The sequence below is a fragment of the Puntigrus tetrazona genome, chromosome 16, assembly GCF_018831695.1.
Source record: "Puntigrus tetrazona isolate hp1 chromosome 16, ASM1883169v1, whole genome shotgun sequence".
Lineage (NCBI taxonomy): Eukaryota > Metazoa > Chordata > Actinopteri > Cypriniformes > Cyprinidae > Puntigrus > Puntigrus tetrazona.
In genome coordinates, this window is record NC_056714.1 from 13,591,759 (window position 1) to 13,611,053 (window position 19,295).

Sequence of the window (19,295 nt, forward strand, 5' to 3'; positions counted from 1 at the left end):
TAATAAGAAAACAACTCAAATAATTTGTAATAAAAAACAAAAACTTCTAGAACACAATTTTAAATAGTTACCAGGATACTGATCAGTCATGATGAGTGACATGAATTTTCAGGGGTGACCAGTGAGGTCTGTCTCTAACTAATCGTTGAGTCCACTGCGATCATGCCACCCAGTGTTGATTAATAGAACAGCAGGTGGCCACCACTTTTCCCAACAACTTCTCACTAAATGAATGGAAATCCATAAATAATAATAATAATAAAAACATCTCAGTTGGTTAAATGCAATTTTTATTTATTACAGACATGTGAAAAAATATTCAATGCAACTGATTTATCTGATCATAACAGCTTGCTTGAAATGTTTAGTGTCATATTTAAGATTAACAGTGGGGGGAAAAAAACTACAGAACTTTGAATATTGTGTAAAATAGCAGACTGACATTTATCATTGCAACCAGGCAATGAATCTCTTCTGGCATAAACCCTCAGGGTAACAAATGCAATTAATTATGCATATTCATAATGAAGTCAGTGTATATCCATTAAAATCAAACAGATGTGCTTGACAGGCAAAAAAGAAGAAGAAGAAGAAGAATGTCATCTGATATGAACGGGCCTTTATGTAGCTTACGTGTGTCTAAAGACTGGTAGTTTCTCTATGTGAGTACTAGATAATGTTCATAATCTGACAACTGGAATTATTTAATGTTACAGTCTAGTCCGCTGATTAGCGGGAAGTTCATCCTGGTCGAGCCCCCACAGGAACGTCCGCAGGCGTGTCACTTCCTTCGTTAACTCAGAGCCTGGGATTGGCTGAGTCAGGTCCAGGCGAGGTGTCTCGTTAGGCAGGATCAGAGGAGGATGGTCCAAGAAACTCTCAAAAATGTCTTAAAATATGAAAATAAAGAAAAACATATAAACCTTGTATAAAATAAATATAATATATTAAAGTATATACACTACGGTTTGGGGTTGGCGTGATTTGTCCAATGGTCTTTTGTGTTTAGAATGCCTGTATTTATTTGATTAAAAATACCAAGTATAATATCGTAATATACAATTGCAATTATTTTTAATATCTAATAGCGTAATTTGTTTGTGTGAAGGTGAAGCTGAGGTCAAGGAGTTTTCATCATCATTACTACAGTCTTTAGTGTCACATGACCCTTCAGAAATCATACTAATATCCTGATGTGTCCGTCCTTAAAATTATCAATGTTGAAAAATATCGTGCTGCTTAGGCATAATATTTTAATGAAAACTTTTTGTGGATCCTTTGATGAATAAAATTGAATGAAAAAAAGGATAGCATTTTTCTTGTCTTTCAGCGCTACAAATATGTACTGACCCTAAAACATCTGAACAGTAGTGTATATTACATTAGTAGATATAAAAGTTTGACGGGGAAATTATCATTAGTATAGACAGTGAGAATGCATTCATTTAATTAGGTTGTTACTCACCACCTCCAAGTTCTGTACCAAGAGGAGGAGCCCATGAAGATGGCGAGGCTCTCGTTGGTCCAAGCTTATAATGAGTGAGAAGGTGGTGAAGCTGGGAAGGACTTAGCAAGGAATGCTCTTCCTGTAAACTTGACCAGGATGACTGAGGAACAGAGTGATAATTCAGTGTCATTACATATTCAGCGCATGGGGCCAGTTTGATCTCAAGCTCTCACCTGAATAAGGCGGGTCTTAGGTATGCACAGGAAGTTGACCGTGACTGATAGCTTCTTTAGAAACTCTGACGCAATATCTCCGAGGCCTGCTCCTTGTAGCCAGTCTAAGACCAGGTCCAGATTTGTTCGTATTTGAACGGCACGTGACCAAGAGAATAGGGAATCTGCAAAAGATGGAACGAACGAATCATTTTCACCGTCGCACTCGCGTTTTGTGCTGGTCGTCCAGCCGTAAACCCATCACCATCATATCCTGCTCAAGTCAGCTGCTGTCATCGCTGCCCCGAAACCATGCGCAAACACAACTGTGTTTATGAAAGACTGTAAATTCTCACCTCGCTCCAAGAGTGTGTTGAGCAGAGACGTGTTTGTGAAGAAGAAGAGGTAGCCAAATGTTTGGGAGGTTAGCGGTGGAGAGAGGCAAGCGTCTCGAGAAAGCTGCAGAGAGCAGCGATACACTTCCACCAGACCAGCGACGGTGGGCGGCAAAGTGGAGACGTCTTCTTCCTCGTCCCCTTCCCCTTCGTTACCAGCTCTGTCCTTCGGTCCTGCTTTTCCTTTCTTCTTCTCCTCACTGGAGAACGGGTTAGTGTCTAACAGTGCTGGGAGCAAAGAGTATAACGTCTGAAAGAAAGAGGAAATGGGTTTTAAGTAAATGAAAGGCTTTTTTTATTATAAATATGTCATCCAAGTGTCGCTGATCCATTCTCTAACCTTGGTCAGATGGTAAACACACTGCTGGAAGGTGTGCATAATGACATCATCCAGCTGTGCCAGAGCATCAGAACAGGTGTCCATATCAGCTGAGAGAACGGGGTCACCTGGGGCTACACAAAGAAACAGGTGGATGCTTCAGTTCATGTTTGAACTCAAAATGTCAGCTGCAGATGAACATAAATCATCCCAAGCGACCTGGTAATTATTAACATGAATCATTTTTTACTTAAATGTAAAAAGCTACTGTTGGTTGATATGCGATGAGTATGTTTTTGCATTTTGACTGTTTTATGAGCCATACGTCTGTAGGTTGAATGCATATATATTGCAATTCTATTCAAAGCTGAGGCATGTTTCTTGCTTAGACTAACAGGTTTACTAAAAAGAACAAGATGTCATTAAAAGTCACGAGAGGAAGCTGATTTAGTCTAAAGAAAGACATAACAAGTCTGCAACCAAAGATACGGCATGCAACACAGCTACTTTTTGTTTTGAGAAAACATGCTATAATTGTCAATCTCTCACCGACCTTCAAATTCCCATTCTTTTTCCATGGCTTCAACTTTGACCTGAAAGAAGTTGAGGAGCTCTGTGGCATTGGACATCCAGAACATAAGAGGTCGAAGGTCAGAGGAGAGCTTCTGCACGCTCGGCGGAGGAAGTTCAACGTCAGCCTCTGCTGAGCTGAACACACACACCAAAAAACATAAAACTTCAGCATAAAGCACAGCATACATACATATGTGCATACATACATTTGTTTAAATGGTATATACCATTCAAAAGTTTGGGATCAGTAAGACTTGTAATGTTTTTTAAAGAAGTCTCTCACTCATTAAGGCTGCATTTATTTGATAAACAACAAATGTTGCGAAATGTTATTACAATATAAAATAATGGTTTCTATTTTAATATGCTTTTTATTTAATTTTTTTATTTTTAATATAATTTATTACTGTGATGCAAAGCTGAATTTTCATCAGCCGTTACTCCAGTATTAAGTGTCACGATCCTTCAGAAATCCTTCAGAAATTCTTATTAGGTTTATCAATGTTGGCAACAGTTGAGCTGCTAAATATTTTTTTGGAACATTTGATAATTTGTTCAGGATTCTTTGATAACTAAAAAGTTAAAAAGAGCAGCCTGTGTTTAAAATATAAGCCTTTAATATAAGCACTCTAAGGGTTATCACTTTGTTATCAATTTAACACGTCTTTGCTGAATAAAAGTATCATTTCTATCAAAAAAGGAAATGAAACACCAAACATTACCATTATCTGATCCCACGCCTTTGAACAAGTAGTTTCAAATTAAATAAAATGAAAATAAATATAAAATATACAGTACAAGTGACTATTTCTATATAGCAAGTTCTTATATAATTACATGTAGTTGTTACTTAATTCTATAGTTTCTTTAAATAGAAAGTATATTCAGGCATGCATGCACAGGCATTTCACAGTAAAGGATTATTTAAAGAATGGCCAAACACCAGTTGAATGCTGGGTAAGGTGAGAGGAATTTGCTGTTTACAGGCCTGTCACTGAGCAACAATGTTTGAGCAGTGTATACAGATCTAGTTCAGCATGGAGAGCTAGCGCAGGTTCTTACTTTTGTGTTGGATGTTTGTCACCGAACTCTTTAATTTTGTCCTGAAAGATGAATAATGGAACAGACAGGGAGAGAGAGAGATTAAAGCAGACTCGGATGAATGCATGGGCGGGAGTGTTTGGCTGATGTGTCCGGACAATGACAGCACATTTTCCAAACGGGTGGAAATGACATCAGTCAACCTCTGTTTACAAACTACGGCAAAATTCCAGTGAAAGCCCATCTGTGTCTGCAGCTGTGGCTCCTCAACCACAGCTTCACAGCGCAGAGAGAAAGAGAGAGAGTCCATTTTAAAACACTCTCAGATAAACTATTAGTGTGTTTTAACCATTAGTCCAGTTTTATCACTCCAGCGGTTTGACAAAACTCCAAAAGTGGGCAGGAAAGTAACATAAAAAGTGACAACCTGTTCAAATCGTGTCGTATGTTCATTATCACCTTTGCACTCCAATTGCCGTCTCAGTGCTGTTATATAACAGTCCAACCCAGTACTTTACTTAATTCCTAATAAAGCTTGTGGTTTTATACACGTTTCATATCATCCAGAGGTTTCCAATATATCCTGCCCCATCTCTTCATCAACACTAATCATATGAGATATAATCCCTGTATTATCACACCAAACCAGACATGTGATCCTTTTACCTCATATTATGGATATGATTTAGCATGATCATTAAAATAAATACTAATACAATAACTCACTTAAACAGAAATCTAAAAATGTGCAGCAAGTGAAAAAGACCCTAAAGTATTTGTCATAGTTGCATTCGAAACATAAATACTTAAGCCCTTTAATGAATAAAAAAGTACAAGATTAAGAAATTATTAAAATAATTAAGTATTACATTTGTAAAACAATACATTTTGTATTTATAAAAAATGCATACATTTAATAAAGTAAAATACACATACACATAGCTTTTGTTAGGAATCACTGCACTAGACTTTTGGATACTCACCCAAACAATTCCTTTGATCTGATTGGCTGCCTTTAAAAGTAGCTGAGGTAATAATACCGGATCCAGATGTTTAGAGGCGTAGTCAATCATGAGCGACAGAAGATAGGCAGGTGCTAAAGCCCCGCCCCCTGAATCTGGGCTGGAGTTCTTCGAAATAATTTCCTGAAATTTAAGTAGCAGTAGTAACCGACTTGTATAAATAACTCTAATGAAGCCATGGCAAAACTGAAAGTACTGCAGTATTTGTTACACCACAATTTACCAGTGATAATATTTTTCCTAAATGAAGTTTCGTTGCAGCACTCACTAAGTATGCCATATTATAAACATCTTCGCTGAAATGCTGGCAGAGCTGCAGTCTGATTTTTAAATCACTGTAGCCTACTGTTTGTCTGTTGCAGTAAATCATTATGATAAACCTCCTGCCAGAACTCTGTATTTACATGCACCAGTGTTTGTTTACGACAGATATATCAGAAGCAGCAATCGATTGTATCAGTGTTTACCTGCAGCAGGGCGTCCGCATGTTTGGCCTGGAATCTCAGCAGCGATTCTGTGGACCCCAGATACTGCCGGTGCATTTCCTGTCTATCTGTCATCCCGCCAGGGCCGTAGGAAGTTGACATGTCACCTTGCCACGGTGGCGGTAAGGCCAGGGGAGCGGCGGGGGTCACGCGGGGGTCGCGGTAAAGGAAAAGGAAGTGGCTGCCAATACCCAACAAGTCTCCGGGCTTAAGGACTGCTTCCCTATAAAGTGGGGCTCCGTTAAGAGTGACAGGTCCTCCTCTGAATGGACGGGCCACGGCTGAAAGAGAAAAAGAGGCAGAAGTATAATTTCATACTGTATTGAGCTAGCTACTAAAGCTAGCTGAGCTGGCATACACTTTATAGAAAAAAAAGAGCTAGACTAAACTAAAAGGTGAAAAAGTTGTTGCACTGCAAGCTACACGCCAAAACTGGCTATATATTTAAAATGTTTGTTTTGAACAAATATGAAGTAGTAGTGAGCATGTATAAATAAATAACACGTATAAGTAAAACGGTGGTATTACAATATAGCACAGTACTACCATGGTACATAGCCAAAACTACAGGGAATCACAGTGGTATTCAAGTGCTCCTTTTTTTCTTTTCTTTTTTTTGCTTGGTAAATGCATTTACTTTTTTTTGTATCACGTGAACACATGTTATGCTTTGTGTGTTGGATTATGTTTTTAAAAAGACTGACAACATTTTAGGACCACTTAGGTCCACTTCCTGTAAAGTCTAGCTACATGCTTGATCAAATTCTCCTGGATGTAAAGTTCTAGCAATCCTGAAAACCTTGATTAGCTTGTTCAGGTGTGTTTGATTCAAGCTTGAGCTGAATTCTTCAAGACAGTGGCCCTTTTATGGATCCCCTACTTGTGTGAATGTAGCTTGAATTACGGACCTATTCTTACCATTTTGCTAATTCCTTTGATAATTAATTGAATGGAACTGATTCAATAAATTCTTTATAGTCTCCTTCAAATGTACAATGACTCAATCACAGAAATACCCTATGTGAAAAACTGTTTGCCAGCTCAATAATAATACTCAGATACTGAGATATTTAATTTAACCTCCCATCACTGATTGCAGTAAAACCGTTTTTCCACATCAGTGCTTTCTGTCCCTGCTTTATCAGGAATGTTTGCAGTCCTTGGTGACGCATTATTCAATGTGAATGTGCAGTGTCCATTTGCAATAAAGTTTTGTTTTGTGTTGTGGAATTGTATTCATTCGTTTTATCTTATGCTGCTTTGGTGTGAGGGTACCTTGACCTCGCGGTTGTTCTGGGACGGCCGTGTCTCTTCTGATCAGGAGGTGTCGGGCGAGCAGGTCAGGAGCCGAGAGGTAAGTGTCCACTTTCAGAGGCCTCTTCCCCTTCCTCTCTCTCTCCCTGTCCATCTCGCGCTCACGGAACGTGGGCTTGCGCCCAAAAACATGTGTGTGACCCGCCATTATGTACAGCACGAAGTCCTAAACAAATAATAAAACGAGAACGAGAGGGTGAGAGGGAGAACGGCAAAGACGGAGAGTGGAAAAAAGCTGTTATGATCTTCATAGGATTGTGGTCTTTACTCTAATCTGTGCAATCTCCTATCTTAAGTTGCAGAAATACAGCGGCGATAAGGAATGAAGAGTGTTACAGTTTTCAACAATGTGTGCTTGTGTGAGGTCATTGTGCAGAGATGAAGATGTAGACACAGCATGCTTGTGTTGGTATTGTCCGGCCCGTGTGTGTATATAGAGCTTCTGTGTGGCTGTTTTGTGCAGCGTGTTCAATGGCCATTCCACTCAAAGGTATGAAAGCGCTGATGGTATGTTGCGATTAGAGGAATACAGGTATGATGTCATGGCATGGCTGTAAGATAAGTGAGATGATGCATGTCTAGCCTTGCTCTGGTCATAGCCTTGCAGTAACAGGAAGTAAGGCCGGTCTGTCGGTGGAAGGATCAGACTCTGCGACATCACTTCCAGGTCACAGGTGTCGCTCTCTTCTTCGGCTGCCCGAGTGCGTCTGTCTGTCTCACCTCCACTTCTTGACCCAGTGACCTGAAAAAAAGCAGAGATGGATAGTACTGTGAACGGATTGCATGAATTTGCTTTATAATGCTTTATAATATATATATATAATAGATCTTAACAATAAGGATGTGAGAGAGTTTAAGGGCCAGTTGACAGAACTGTCATTTGACCTGTACTGAGCCAGTGCTACATATCTTAATATTTTCATTTTTCATCATATCATCGCTTTTTAAAATTATTAGCTAGGTAAAATAAACAGAAATTTTTTTTTGGTTGAAATTGTAATAATTTGACAGATTTTTGTACTGAAAAAGTGAGATGTGAGATGTGTACTGAACAATAAATGTTAAATGTAAAAAATTTTTATTAGAATGTAAGAGTTATACATCATCTGAAAGCTAAATATATAAGCTTTCCATTGATGTATGGTTTATGTTAGGATGGGACTGAGATATAACTGTTTGAAAATCTGGAATCTGAGGTGCAAACAATTCTAAATACTGAGAAAGTACTGAAATACTTCTAAAAATGATGTAATGATTTTAGAAATATATATTTATTAAAAATATTATATTTTAAAGCAGTTGAATGTATTGAAAGGAAAATAGAAATCTCTAAGCAGGGGAGCAAGAAAAACTTTTAGGCCCTGCGTTATCAACTCGATTTCACAATCATTGAGGTTGTGATGTGTTGCAGAGTTTATTTCACCTCTCCTCCTTCAGCTGCTATCATGCTCACTATGTTCTTTCTATCCTGTCCATTTGGGGCATTGCCAGAACGCCGAGGGTCATTGCTGGTGTTGCCCTGACGACGTCTTAGACTCAGGTTCATATCACTAATACTCCTCCTCAGTTCTGTGTTCCGCCCTCGATGACCTCGCTCTTCTTCTGGCCCGCCCCCAGAGGACATGCGGCTCCGCCTCCAACGGACTCCTGTTACAGCAACAGTGTTTTCCCACAAATTGAATTGCGCCACTTGTTAATACACTTGTCTTACAGTTAAATATGATGATGTTCCGACCTTGATGGCTCTCTCCATCCCTCTCTCTCTCTCTTTCCTTCTCTTTCTCCTCCCTCTCATATTCATCAAGGCGCTGGATCTCAAAGCGTCGTTCGAAGCCATCCTTCGGCCTCCACATATCCACCAGCTGTAAGGGGCATTCCCAGGAAGCCACGCCCCTCCGGCACTCTGTTTGCCATTTGATGGCTCCATCTGCCTGGTGAATGGGCTTTCCAATGACATCACATAACAGGAAGTCCTCGGGGGAATATTTCTGGAGAGCTGACCAGGTGAACAGGAAGTTAAGAATGATACAATGAGCAGGCAAAGCCTAATTTCCTACATCTAATCTGTGATGTCTCCCTTCAGAATGCACATTTGATTATTTGCAGAATGCTTTTGAAGTTTTATTTTTCATACATAGCAAGATAATGAATGGATGAACCAAGTATGCAGGCCAATATGTAGCTTTAATCATTATTTACTCACCTTCATGTCATTCCAAATGTGCTTGTACTGTATTTCTGAGGAATCTCATCTTAGTTCTTTCCAAACAACAAGCATTCAAACCACAAATATGATTCATACAGATCATGCCATTTATTAGAAGCCTACTGAGGCCCGAAACCTTTTTTTTTTATTGAGGAAAAGAATAAAATAAATGCTACTGTTCAAAAGCTTTAAATTAGTAAACATTTTTTAGAAATTAATACTTTTATTCGGCAATGGTGGATTAAATGTATCAAACGTAGTCAAAATGTTTACACTGGTATAAAAGATTTCTTTATCAAATAATTACTTTTGAACTTTCTGTTCATTAAAGGATCATGGATTTCACAAAAATAATAAAATAATAATAGTGATACTGATACTGATAATAATTATAAAAAAGTTTCTTAAGCACCAAATCAGCATAATGATTTCTAAAATATCACGTGACACAGAAGAATAGAGTAATGGCTGTTGAGATTCAGCTTTGAAATTACACTTTAAAATACCTTAAAATTTAAAGTTATTTAAGAATATCAGTTAATAATGAATTACATATATTTCATGATATCTATGACTAAATTACATTTTGCTACTCTTCTTGCACAAAAACGGTATCCTGAAGACTTTTAATGTAGAGCAAGAGTCTTAAAGCGTTAGTTCAGCCAAAAATCATTTATTCGCCCTCATATAATTTCAACCCTTACTTAAAACCCATTACTTTCTTCTCTGGAAAGTACAAAATAAAAAAGAAGATATTTTGAAAAATGTAGGTTGACAGTTGAGGTTAGCCATTGACTTCCAGTATTTTTGTCCAAAACTGGATTCAAAACTGTTACCAACATACTTCAAAATATCATCTTTTGTGTACCAGAGAGTGACTAAGGGTGAATAAATAATTACAAAGTTTTCATCATGGAGGGAATATCACTTTTAAATTGAATGAATGAATGAATGATGCATTTATATAGAACCTTAAAGACACACTTTTATCATGTCTTTGTAGTGCTTTTGTGGATTGTGACAGCTGTGGCCAGTGAGTAACTGATGCATCATTTTTACAAACTTACAGACTAACTAGACTAGTTCACCATTACAGGGAAGGAAATACCTGTGTCTTCACTCTCGTTCTCTCTTTCTCTCTCAGTGTAGCGTGTGATGACCTGCTGAATGAGCTGGCGGGCGGTGGAGTGCACGTTTGCCAGCAGGCTCCGATAGTTGGCTCCACTGGACAGGGCATCTCCATAGATCTTGACCAGCCCGGGGGCATTAGAGGAAGCGGGAGGCAGGTAGTGATGTGATGAAGGGGTGGCAGAATGCACCCATATTTCCCTCTCACGTTCTCCAATGGCACGGTCTCGGTCGCTGTTGGACCGGCCTCTCAGGAAAAGGTGAGACAGCCGCTTGGCCCGGGACTGCTGATTGGCGGGGCGAGGGCGGAGGAAGGCCGGAGAAGGGGATGGAGAGGGTGGGGCAAGAGAAGGGGTGGAGTGAGAGAGGGAGGAAGGGACTGATGATGGGGCCTCGGGAAGGGAAGCGGCATCTGAGCTGGTTGTAGATCTGATTAAACAAAAGCAACAGGAAGGATGTGATGTATAAAATTACAAATCGTACATGTATAGCTCATATTAATCTTTCTGTAATCTGCCCACTTGGAAAGAGCAATGTTCTTAGTAAACTGTTAGACCAAAGACATTCAAGTTTGTTTGTCCATATTGATTAATTTATAAAAAATGATGATGAAGAACAAATCTAATTAACAGTGCAATTCATAATATAAAACTTATTGATGTTTATATTCTATGAAGAACATGTTCTCATATCTGAATTAAAATCATAATATTTTTTAATAAAAAAATGTCAGGGTGGTATAACTACTGATATCATAATGACAAAAAGGATGAAATTATTTAAAAGAGAGCCTAATTGAGTAGTTTGGCATTATCTTTTCATATTATTTATATAAATAGTGATTTAATATAAAAAAACAGTGCAACCAACATACAAGCAAGCATGCAGAAAAATAAATAAATAAAAGAATAGATAAAAAATGTTGTTATAATCTTTTTTATTTGGAGTCTGCACAGATCTGATTTTTACTTTTAATAATTTGTGCTTTTTGACATGATTATATCTCGATTGTTTGTCAAGGTCAATGAGTCTCTTAACATATCAGATCATTTGCCTTTTTTGCCTTTGCAAAAGGCCAGGCAAGGTTAGTTCAAGTTGCAAAATGTCATACAAAATGTCACAAATATATTTTTTACCTTGCTAAATTTATTTAACAACATTTTTAAAGGTAATGATGAAGGATTGATGAATGTTTAAACACGTGTATTCAAAGGTAAATGGAAAATATGGTGTTAGATTCTCCTTGATGGTTACACCACATGACACTTTTGGAGTCATTAAACTGAAACGTTTGTTGAAAAAGTTTTTCCAAACGAAACCGACATGTATACATTTCTAAGAACTTGGCACACGTCTTAAACTTTTCTTTATCTTGGACACTCTTATTTGTCATTGATCCAGAGAGTAAGAGAAAATTTAGAACACTGACTTGACTGATGCTGCACTGGGCCAGCGAGCTCCCAGCTTGGCAAAGTGTTTCCGTGGAGAATTTATCCACAAGCCCACTGGGAAATGGAGCTTCCTAAATCGGGGACTGCCAGACTCCTCCATCTGAGGGAGTAAGAGAGAGGGAGGTGAGGACTGGATGGGAGTGTGGAGAATGGAAAGATAAAATGACCAAAATAAACTCAGAAAGGAAGGACCGGGGGGAAGTAGGAAAAAGCAAGAAGACCACTGACACAAGATATCAAGCAAGACCTTAAAGTTTTAAAACGTGTTATTTTCTGAATATGTCTCGCTCTTGAGATTTATTCCCCTCCAAAAATTTGATTTCAGCAGCGAATGACGCTCAGTACAAATGGCAGGAAAAGCTAGCGTCTCGTTGAATAATCAGGACGTGCAGTGTCATGCGTTCTCCGTCATCTAAGAGTCTATGAGTAACAGAGCATTAACGCAGTTAGCGGGGAATGCCACAAAGTTGACAGGGCAGGCGGTGAATAGTTATGGCTCTGAAAAAAAGATTTATTTCACATTCATGTCTACATGTCTAATGAAAACCAGAGGTTTGGCACCATTGCTCCTGAGCTAAGCAAACTCGTGGAAGTCAAGTAAGAGTCAAGTGGCTTCGCCAAGAGGCCATGACGAGGATATCAACCAACATGAAACTATCACTGCTGAGGATAACCCATGCAGCCAAACCACATTCTATGAATATCATCCTTGTTGTACTTTGATTAAAAGCGGCTATACATAATAACATACATTTTTTTTCGTCCTCCACCCTGATTGTGGACTTCACCTCTATGTATCCTCGCAGACAGACGGGGAAAACCCCTAAACGGACCCCCTAAGTGTCGTATGTTCCTCAAAAGTCAAGTTGACTTTTAATATGTTGACTCTTTGACCATAATTGATTTCATCACATTCTACGGAGTAAATGGTGTATGTAGAACAACCAAGAAACAAAATTTACAACTTCTGGTTGGGAAAGCTATTCGGTATATGCTGACTACAGCTCCAAATCAGTCATTTTGCATCAGTTTCTCACCACTAGATGATTTGAATGTGACTTACCCACTGTGACGGGCTTCCTCTTTATATCAGGATAAATCTTCAGAATGGCCGTTGTTTGTGAAGTGTATTATAATAATATAAAATAAATACCAGTGGAGGTCAGTTCTGTGTCTCCTTACTCCAAAATAATTAGGCTTAAATAGTCCATTTTCTGCACGAGGCTTTGCTTTGCTGTACAGAAATGTGTCCTTTCACCCGGTTTTTAGCATGTCTTTTTCGTGTTCGATGTATGAGAATGGTCCTCGAGTCCTTATTCTTGCTTTCTATTTCTTTCTCGTTTCTTTCTCCCCTTTTCTGCGTCTATAGATAGAGAAACAGGCCCATTGTTCTAAATGACAGAATTTCCTTCCTCCCCAATGGACAACACCTATATCCTGAGAAAAAGAGAGAGAGAGGGAATATGAAGTATACGCATGAAGCCAAGTCAGTGACACTGCTGTACATACAAAGAGCAAAGACGAAAAATGTTATAAGCACTAGTCAGGATGTCCATTATGTTTATTCAAAATCAAAACAGAGCCGGAAACTGTCTGACAGTCGGAGAACTCAACTGACTCGAGTCAGGACGGACGCCATATTGAATTTTACTGGATTAAATATAGTGCTACACGGACTAGTGTCTATAGAAACAATCTTCAGGAAATATATACGAATGAATAAAAACTTTACATGTGTTTATTACCCAAGGGACAAGCACAAGACTATTAACTAACTCTTGCCTCAGCATGTTTTATCCAACACTTGTTTTGTGTTGTAGGGCTTTTGAAAAAAGGAAACAGGAAACCTGGGACAGGATGTCAAAGACAGAGAGGCACCTGTAACCTTTGACCTTGTCAACAACAGAATGATGTGTCAGGAAAGAAGAACCCTGTGTATATCCGTACATGTGAATATGTCTATATCTATATCCTACTATCTGTATACATACAAGGAAGACATACTCTAAAAACAACTACACTACATGCATGTTTTCTTGTTTAAAATTAATGAAATGTACGCATTAAACAAGAAAATAAAATAGAACTGCTTATTCTTTTGTACTTTTGCTTCTCAGTTCGCTATAACTGATATTTACACTGGAAAAAAGCACAAAAACGTTTAATTAAATGTATGCTATTTTGCACTGTGAAGCCAACATGCAGTCTTGCATGTAAATACACACACTCACATGGCAGACCAAAAAGCAAAGCCAAAAGCTCTGTGAGCAGTTGCTCTCAGACAGGAAGCATTGACAGCAGGCTGTGAAGGCTCCCGTGCGTCATTCAGACTCGTTCCTCCATGTTTGTTTTTAGCGTGTAAGCGAAAGCTCTTCCTGGCCTCTGGTCAGAGGGAACGTGTTTGGAATGAAGTGTGCATACTGTAGTGCACGCTTTCTTTGGTAAAAAGTTCTTACTGTACATCTCTCACATCTCAACTCTTGAGGAATGAAGGTGGTTTGGTAGCCAGCAGTGCCCTGCAAAGGCAGAGGACAGTAACTACACTCTAGGTGCTGAGCCACAGATTTCCAAAAGTGCTATACTGATTTATTAAAACTAAGGTAAATAAACAAATATTTATGTATTTTTTTAAAGTGCTTGCTGTGGCTAAAATAAAAATATGTTATATTTTTTTTTAGCAATTATGCTGCTTCACTGCACACATAAAATATACATACTAAAACATAAATTAAATAAAGCACACACAAACACAAACACAAACACACACACACAAACGTAGGCTAACTATTCTTCACAAAGATGATACTCTGGATATACCATTTAGGGTTTTTCCACTTTATGATATATTGTGCTTCCCAGTTATTAACCTACTTTTTATCAGATCAAGTCAATTATTAAAAAAATTTCCTGAAAGATTGTTTTATTGTATTTTATCTTATTTACATATCGCAATTATAGGTTTATTAATATCACAGACACGTTCTTATTTTATATGATTGATTTATATTACTGTTATATTATCATTTTATTTCCTGCATATTACATCTGAAGATTAGAATGAACGCTAAATGAACACGAGTGCTTATGAAGTGTGTAGTATTAATTTAATTAAATATTTTAGTTTCCAATATAACTGGCTTTGTGTATTATTACATTTGAAATTATATATAACAGTTATATAAAAAAAAATTTGCCTTCGTATGTTCAGTTAGTCTTTAAAAAATATATATATATATATATATTTTTTTAGTCCCGCCTTCGCTTATCCTGCTCTACTTCGACGTCCCATAATTCAGTGCGCTCATAAAGTCTTTCGAGAGGACGTTACGATAAGGACACAGCTAGAGGTAGGCCTCAGTGTTTATGTTTGTTTAATCTAGCTTGCTGCGAATTTTCTGAAATTCGTGGGACGTTTGTTGAAACCCTCTAGCTTTGCTATCTTGCTAAATTCACGGAATATCAACGGACGTCCCACAGGAAACGTTCGTTTGACGTAGTTAGCGAGCTAACGCTTAGCAAACTGGCTACTTAAACCGGTTATATCAAGGTTATGTTACTGAAGGGAATGTGCCTGCTGGTTTAGACGTATAATAAGCATATTTAAGTGTTTAAAGATTCCCTTCAATTTACATTTACCTTGTTGAAAGGTAAAAGTACTAGTATACAATATATAAAATGAGTTTAACAGCATAACAGCCGTCCTATGACTGGCGTTAGTTCCGAGTCTTACTGAATGAATGAATGTCACTCACAGTCGTCTGCTTTATTATATTGTTAAACTCCGACATCTGAGCAACTAAAGTCCAATTATGCGCATTATTTAAACGTTTAGTTAATTTTGTGAACGTTTACTGTGTTAGACAGACCCATTATCTTTGACTGAAGATGGCTGATGTTATTGAGGACAAGATGAAGAACTACAGAACGGCTCCGTTCGATGCCCGTTTTCCAAATACTAACCAGACAAGAAACTGTTTCCAGAATTACCTTGGTGAGTATAGCGTAATGTTTATTTGACCCTTTTTTGTACCCAGAATGATTAGCTTAATAAGAACATTGCGGCACAAATGCTTTGCGTTACGTGTAAAAGTGACACCTGTGCTTTACATACAGGCTTGGGCGTATTTCTAATGAATTTATGATACTTTTCAATCATGACTGTAGTATACTGATCTCACGGAGAGATATTTTGGAGCAACCAGGACTTGTTTTGTTGAAGGTCACATCAGTAGTGAAGCAGGGTTGTTTGTAGTCGATCTCCAGTTCCGGTTGTTTCAAACCCCTGAAGTTATGATTTAAAATGCATTATGAATTAAATAACACATTGCATATGTTGGGGTTGGAGACTCTGAACTAATATTGCAGTATTGGACTAATGCACTATTTCTGGCTGGTTTCAGTGTGGATTCCTTAATGTTGTTGTTTTTTTTCTTAGACTTCCACAGGTGTAATAAGGCTTTGTCAAGCAAAGGCCAGGACACTTCTCCCTGTGAATGGTATCAGAGAGTCTACAACAGCCTGTGTCCGATGAGCTGGGTGAGTCCGTTCTACCAAAAACACCTCTGGAAACCGAAGTAATAGAACCTTTGAGTAAACCTCACGATTGATGCTAGTCACCTTATCCACGTTCCTGGTGTTTTTTTTTTTTTGTAAATGTCATGAAGACAGCATGACTAGCTGTCGTATCAGATCTTTTTTGTTTTTAAATTTTTTTAAAAATCCGGGCGGTTCTGGTTTGGTAGAGTTATACAACAAGAAAAAATGTAACCTAGCCCATCAATATTCTTTTGCAAAATAGTGTTTAAATAACATATTAGCAGTTATGTTTGAAATTCTTCCATTTTTTTTTTTTTTGTGGAAGTGAGTGAGTGTATAAAAAAAACATTATCTCGATTCCTATTTCTTGCTTTGAATACAGTGTAGTCGACCTGTTTTCTGATCAGATGTTTTTTGGTTTTTTCCCCATAACCGCATGGGATCTTATCTGTCATTTCTTTATTATGTGGTCTTAAATCCGATACAAGACTGAGGTTTTATAGCACAACATCACTTTACGTTGGCGTTTGTCACAATTCTGTGCTGCTGCTGTTCTTTGGTCCCTCGGTCAATATAAAAAGCAAAACTTAAAGAGACCACGTTATTTAAACAGGATGTAACATTATCCCTCTTCACCTTAAGTGTATTATGGTGTATGCGGGGAATGTCCAGATTCTTGTAAGTTGTTGTCTGTGATTGCCCATACTGTTACTTGAACCATGCGCTTGAGTAATTCAGCTGCAGTTTTCATTATTATTCACTGTTGGATTAAATGCTAGTAAACTGTGCAGACGATCTTGTTAGTCACCAAAATGTTGAGAAAGATTTGAGCACGGTCAGGCAGTTCTCTATTCCTCATTGTTAACACACACCTAACATGTTGCCAGAGTGGGTATCATCGCCGGTATCATCTTTCTGAGTTTGAGCTTCAGTGTTTCCAATCAAACCAAGATAAACCAAAACTCAACTCAAGTTTTGCCAGGGGGTTCTTAGTTACTGATCATCACGGTGTCGTGATGCCTTTTCAAACCTTATTGCTAAGCTATTTTATTTATTTATTTTAGTGAAGGGTAATTGCTTTTTCCCTTCAAGAGACAACTGATTGTGAAAACCGATGAGATACGAAGGTCTGCTGGACGTTTTTTGATATACAAATGTGTCTTTGTGTTTCTTTTCTTCAGGTGGAGAAGTGGGATGGGCAGATTGACGATGGAAGCTTCCCTGGAAAGATCTAAACGATCACCGTTACTTTAAATTTAAGAGCCCCCAACCTTTTGTAGAGTACCTCATAATGTTATATGATCTTGTCTTAGTTATTGGTTTGCCTCCTGAAGGGTGAAAGGTCGTTCAGAGTGGGCTTTGGAAAGTCCTGCATAATCATTGATCTTGGTGTCACTCTACATCCTACTGTTGCAAATAAAATAAAAAACGCACAATTTCATCTAAACTGCTTTGTGTTTGATTTACTACCAATTATATATGTGTGTGTTTGTGTGACTACAAATAGTCCACATCATTAACAATTCATTCAACCTGCTGAAAATTGAGTCTCTAAGTGGCTTTTTGAGGTGTCTAGTTGAACAGTATCTGCTTTTTCTGTGAGTTTTAAAACATTTGTCAGTTATTTGTGTGCAATGTTCAAAGAACAGGGTAATCACCGTTCATTCTACATGCCTTGTTTAATTAACACTAGTCTAAAGATACTGGGTTAAGCCAAACAGACCTCAAGCAATGATCCAGAGGCTGATTTTGTTTGAACAGACACCATGAAATTAGTGATTAAGTAAATCGTTACCCGGCTTTTTTCAAACGGCTCTGTTTAATCTCATTTGCCCATTTTGCTTTTTTTCCAGCAGATGGCGGTAAAGTGGCATCAATTAGTCCCACGGTGTGACGCCAGCAGATACTATCACAGCTCAGATGTAGCAATAGCAGTGACTATAATGATTGCAGTACCTAGAAATTCCTCTCTTTCTGTTTCTAATATTTGATGCACAACATGAGGACAAAAGGTCAGAGGTTAGTTTAGGTAATCCGGCAGAAGCTCTGCAGTGCTAAATATCTTTTCTCAAGGGCACACAAGAAGCTTAGCAATCAAGACGTTCACTTCGAGGGTTAGTTCACCCAAACATGAAAACTGCACGATTTGCTCACCTTCGTGTTCCTTTCTTCTGTTGAACGCAAGTTAGTGACTTTCAAGTTCAATGTCAAGTATGCAGAAAAAAAAATCCTTTGTGTTCAGGAGTCGAAATCGGGTTGTCTGGAACTTCGGGCTGAGTAAATGATGACTGGATTTTTATTTTTTAATTATGACTTTAGGAAACCTGTTATTGTTTGCAATACAATGTTTGTTATGATCGTTGTCTTGGGCGCACAATAACGTAACGTTTATTACCGCAATGCTAAACAAAAACATGGGGAAAAGTCAATTTCCACAGAAATAATTCATTATTAATAAGTGCGTGGTCGAGCGCCGAATGCAATTTTTTTTCACAGGATAATAATTGTAAATTGAATTATTTACATAAGTGACGAGGTGTTACATTTAATAATTCTGAAAGTTACGTGAAGTGAGAGCAGGACAGTTAATCTAATCATACTGAAGTCGAACATGTGTGGGTAACTATTCCTCTTTGTTTTTTTTTTTTTTTTAAGTAGTTTAGGCTATATACTTCACATGGGGCTAAAATGCTCTGCTAATAACTTCAGTGCACATTTAAAATATGCTTTTCACGTTTTCATTTGTACAAGCCTGTCCGTGTTAAACCTTTCATTGATGCCAGCGACAGATTTAGTCCATAACTGAATCATGGAGGAGCTTGACAGGCCTTGATGCTGTGTGTGGGATAACGGGAAGAAGATGCCCTTCACAGATACAAGTGTCTGCTTTTACGTTATTAAGTTTAAAAAAGTTTTAGAGTTTAGTTTATAGCTACTAAAAAGACTAGTAAAAAGACTACAGTGGCCGGATGCTATCAATAGCTGATCTCGGTTCTCAAAATGTGTTTCCTTTGCAAGTTCCTGTTTGTCTGTCCTCGAAACACCGACTAGTAGTTTATACATTAATAATACATTATTACTTGAGCGTAATACACTTTTTATCTCATGGTCTGCACTGCGTGAAAGCAAACGCAAATCGATTATTTGTAACTTTTTGAGTTATGGT

At 38.0% G+C, this 19,295-nt stretch overlaps 2 protein-coding genes across 2 annotated transcripts; one reads left to right on the forward strand and one right to left on the reverse strand.

Annotated features, from left to right (window-relative positions):
* Window positions 1-273: 273 nt before the first annotated feature.
* On the reverse strand, window positions 274-12,983 carry rasip1 (Ras interacting protein 1). Its single transcript, XM_043261420.1, has 16 exons — window positions 12,657-12,983; window positions 11,572-11,693; window positions 10,123-10,571; window positions 8,544-8,804; window positions 8,232-8,455; window positions 7,392-7,550; window positions 6,770-6,974; window positions 5,477-5,775; window positions 4,971-5,132; window positions 4,009-4,049; window positions 2,927-3,081; window positions 2,395-2,507; window positions 2,016-2,304; window positions 1,681-1,844; window positions 1,466-1,607; window positions 274-889 (listed from the first exon to the last, which is right to left on the reverse strand). Exons 2-16 carry the CDS (start codon window positions 11,691-11,693, stop codon window positions 711-713), a joined length of 2,964 nt encoding a protein of 987 aa, XP_043117355.1. The 5' UTR covers window positions 12,657-12,983; the 3' UTR covers window positions 274-710.
* A 1,865-nt stretch (window positions 12,984-14,848) lies between these two features.
* On the forward strand, window positions 14,849-17,576 carry LOC122360452 (cytochrome c oxidase subunit 6B1). Its single transcript, XM_043261069.1, has 4 exons — window positions 14,849-14,940; window positions 15,454-15,584; window positions 16,029-16,129; window positions 17,311-17,576. The coding sequence occupies exons 2-4, from the start codon at window positions 15,479-15,481 to the stop codon at window positions 17,362-17,364; spliced, it is 261 nt and encodes an 86-aa protein (XP_043117004.1). The 5' UTR covers window positions 14,849-14,940; window positions 15,454-15,478; the 3' UTR covers window positions 17,365-17,576.
* The last annotated feature ends 1,719 nt before the right edge of the window (window positions 17,577-19,295 follow it).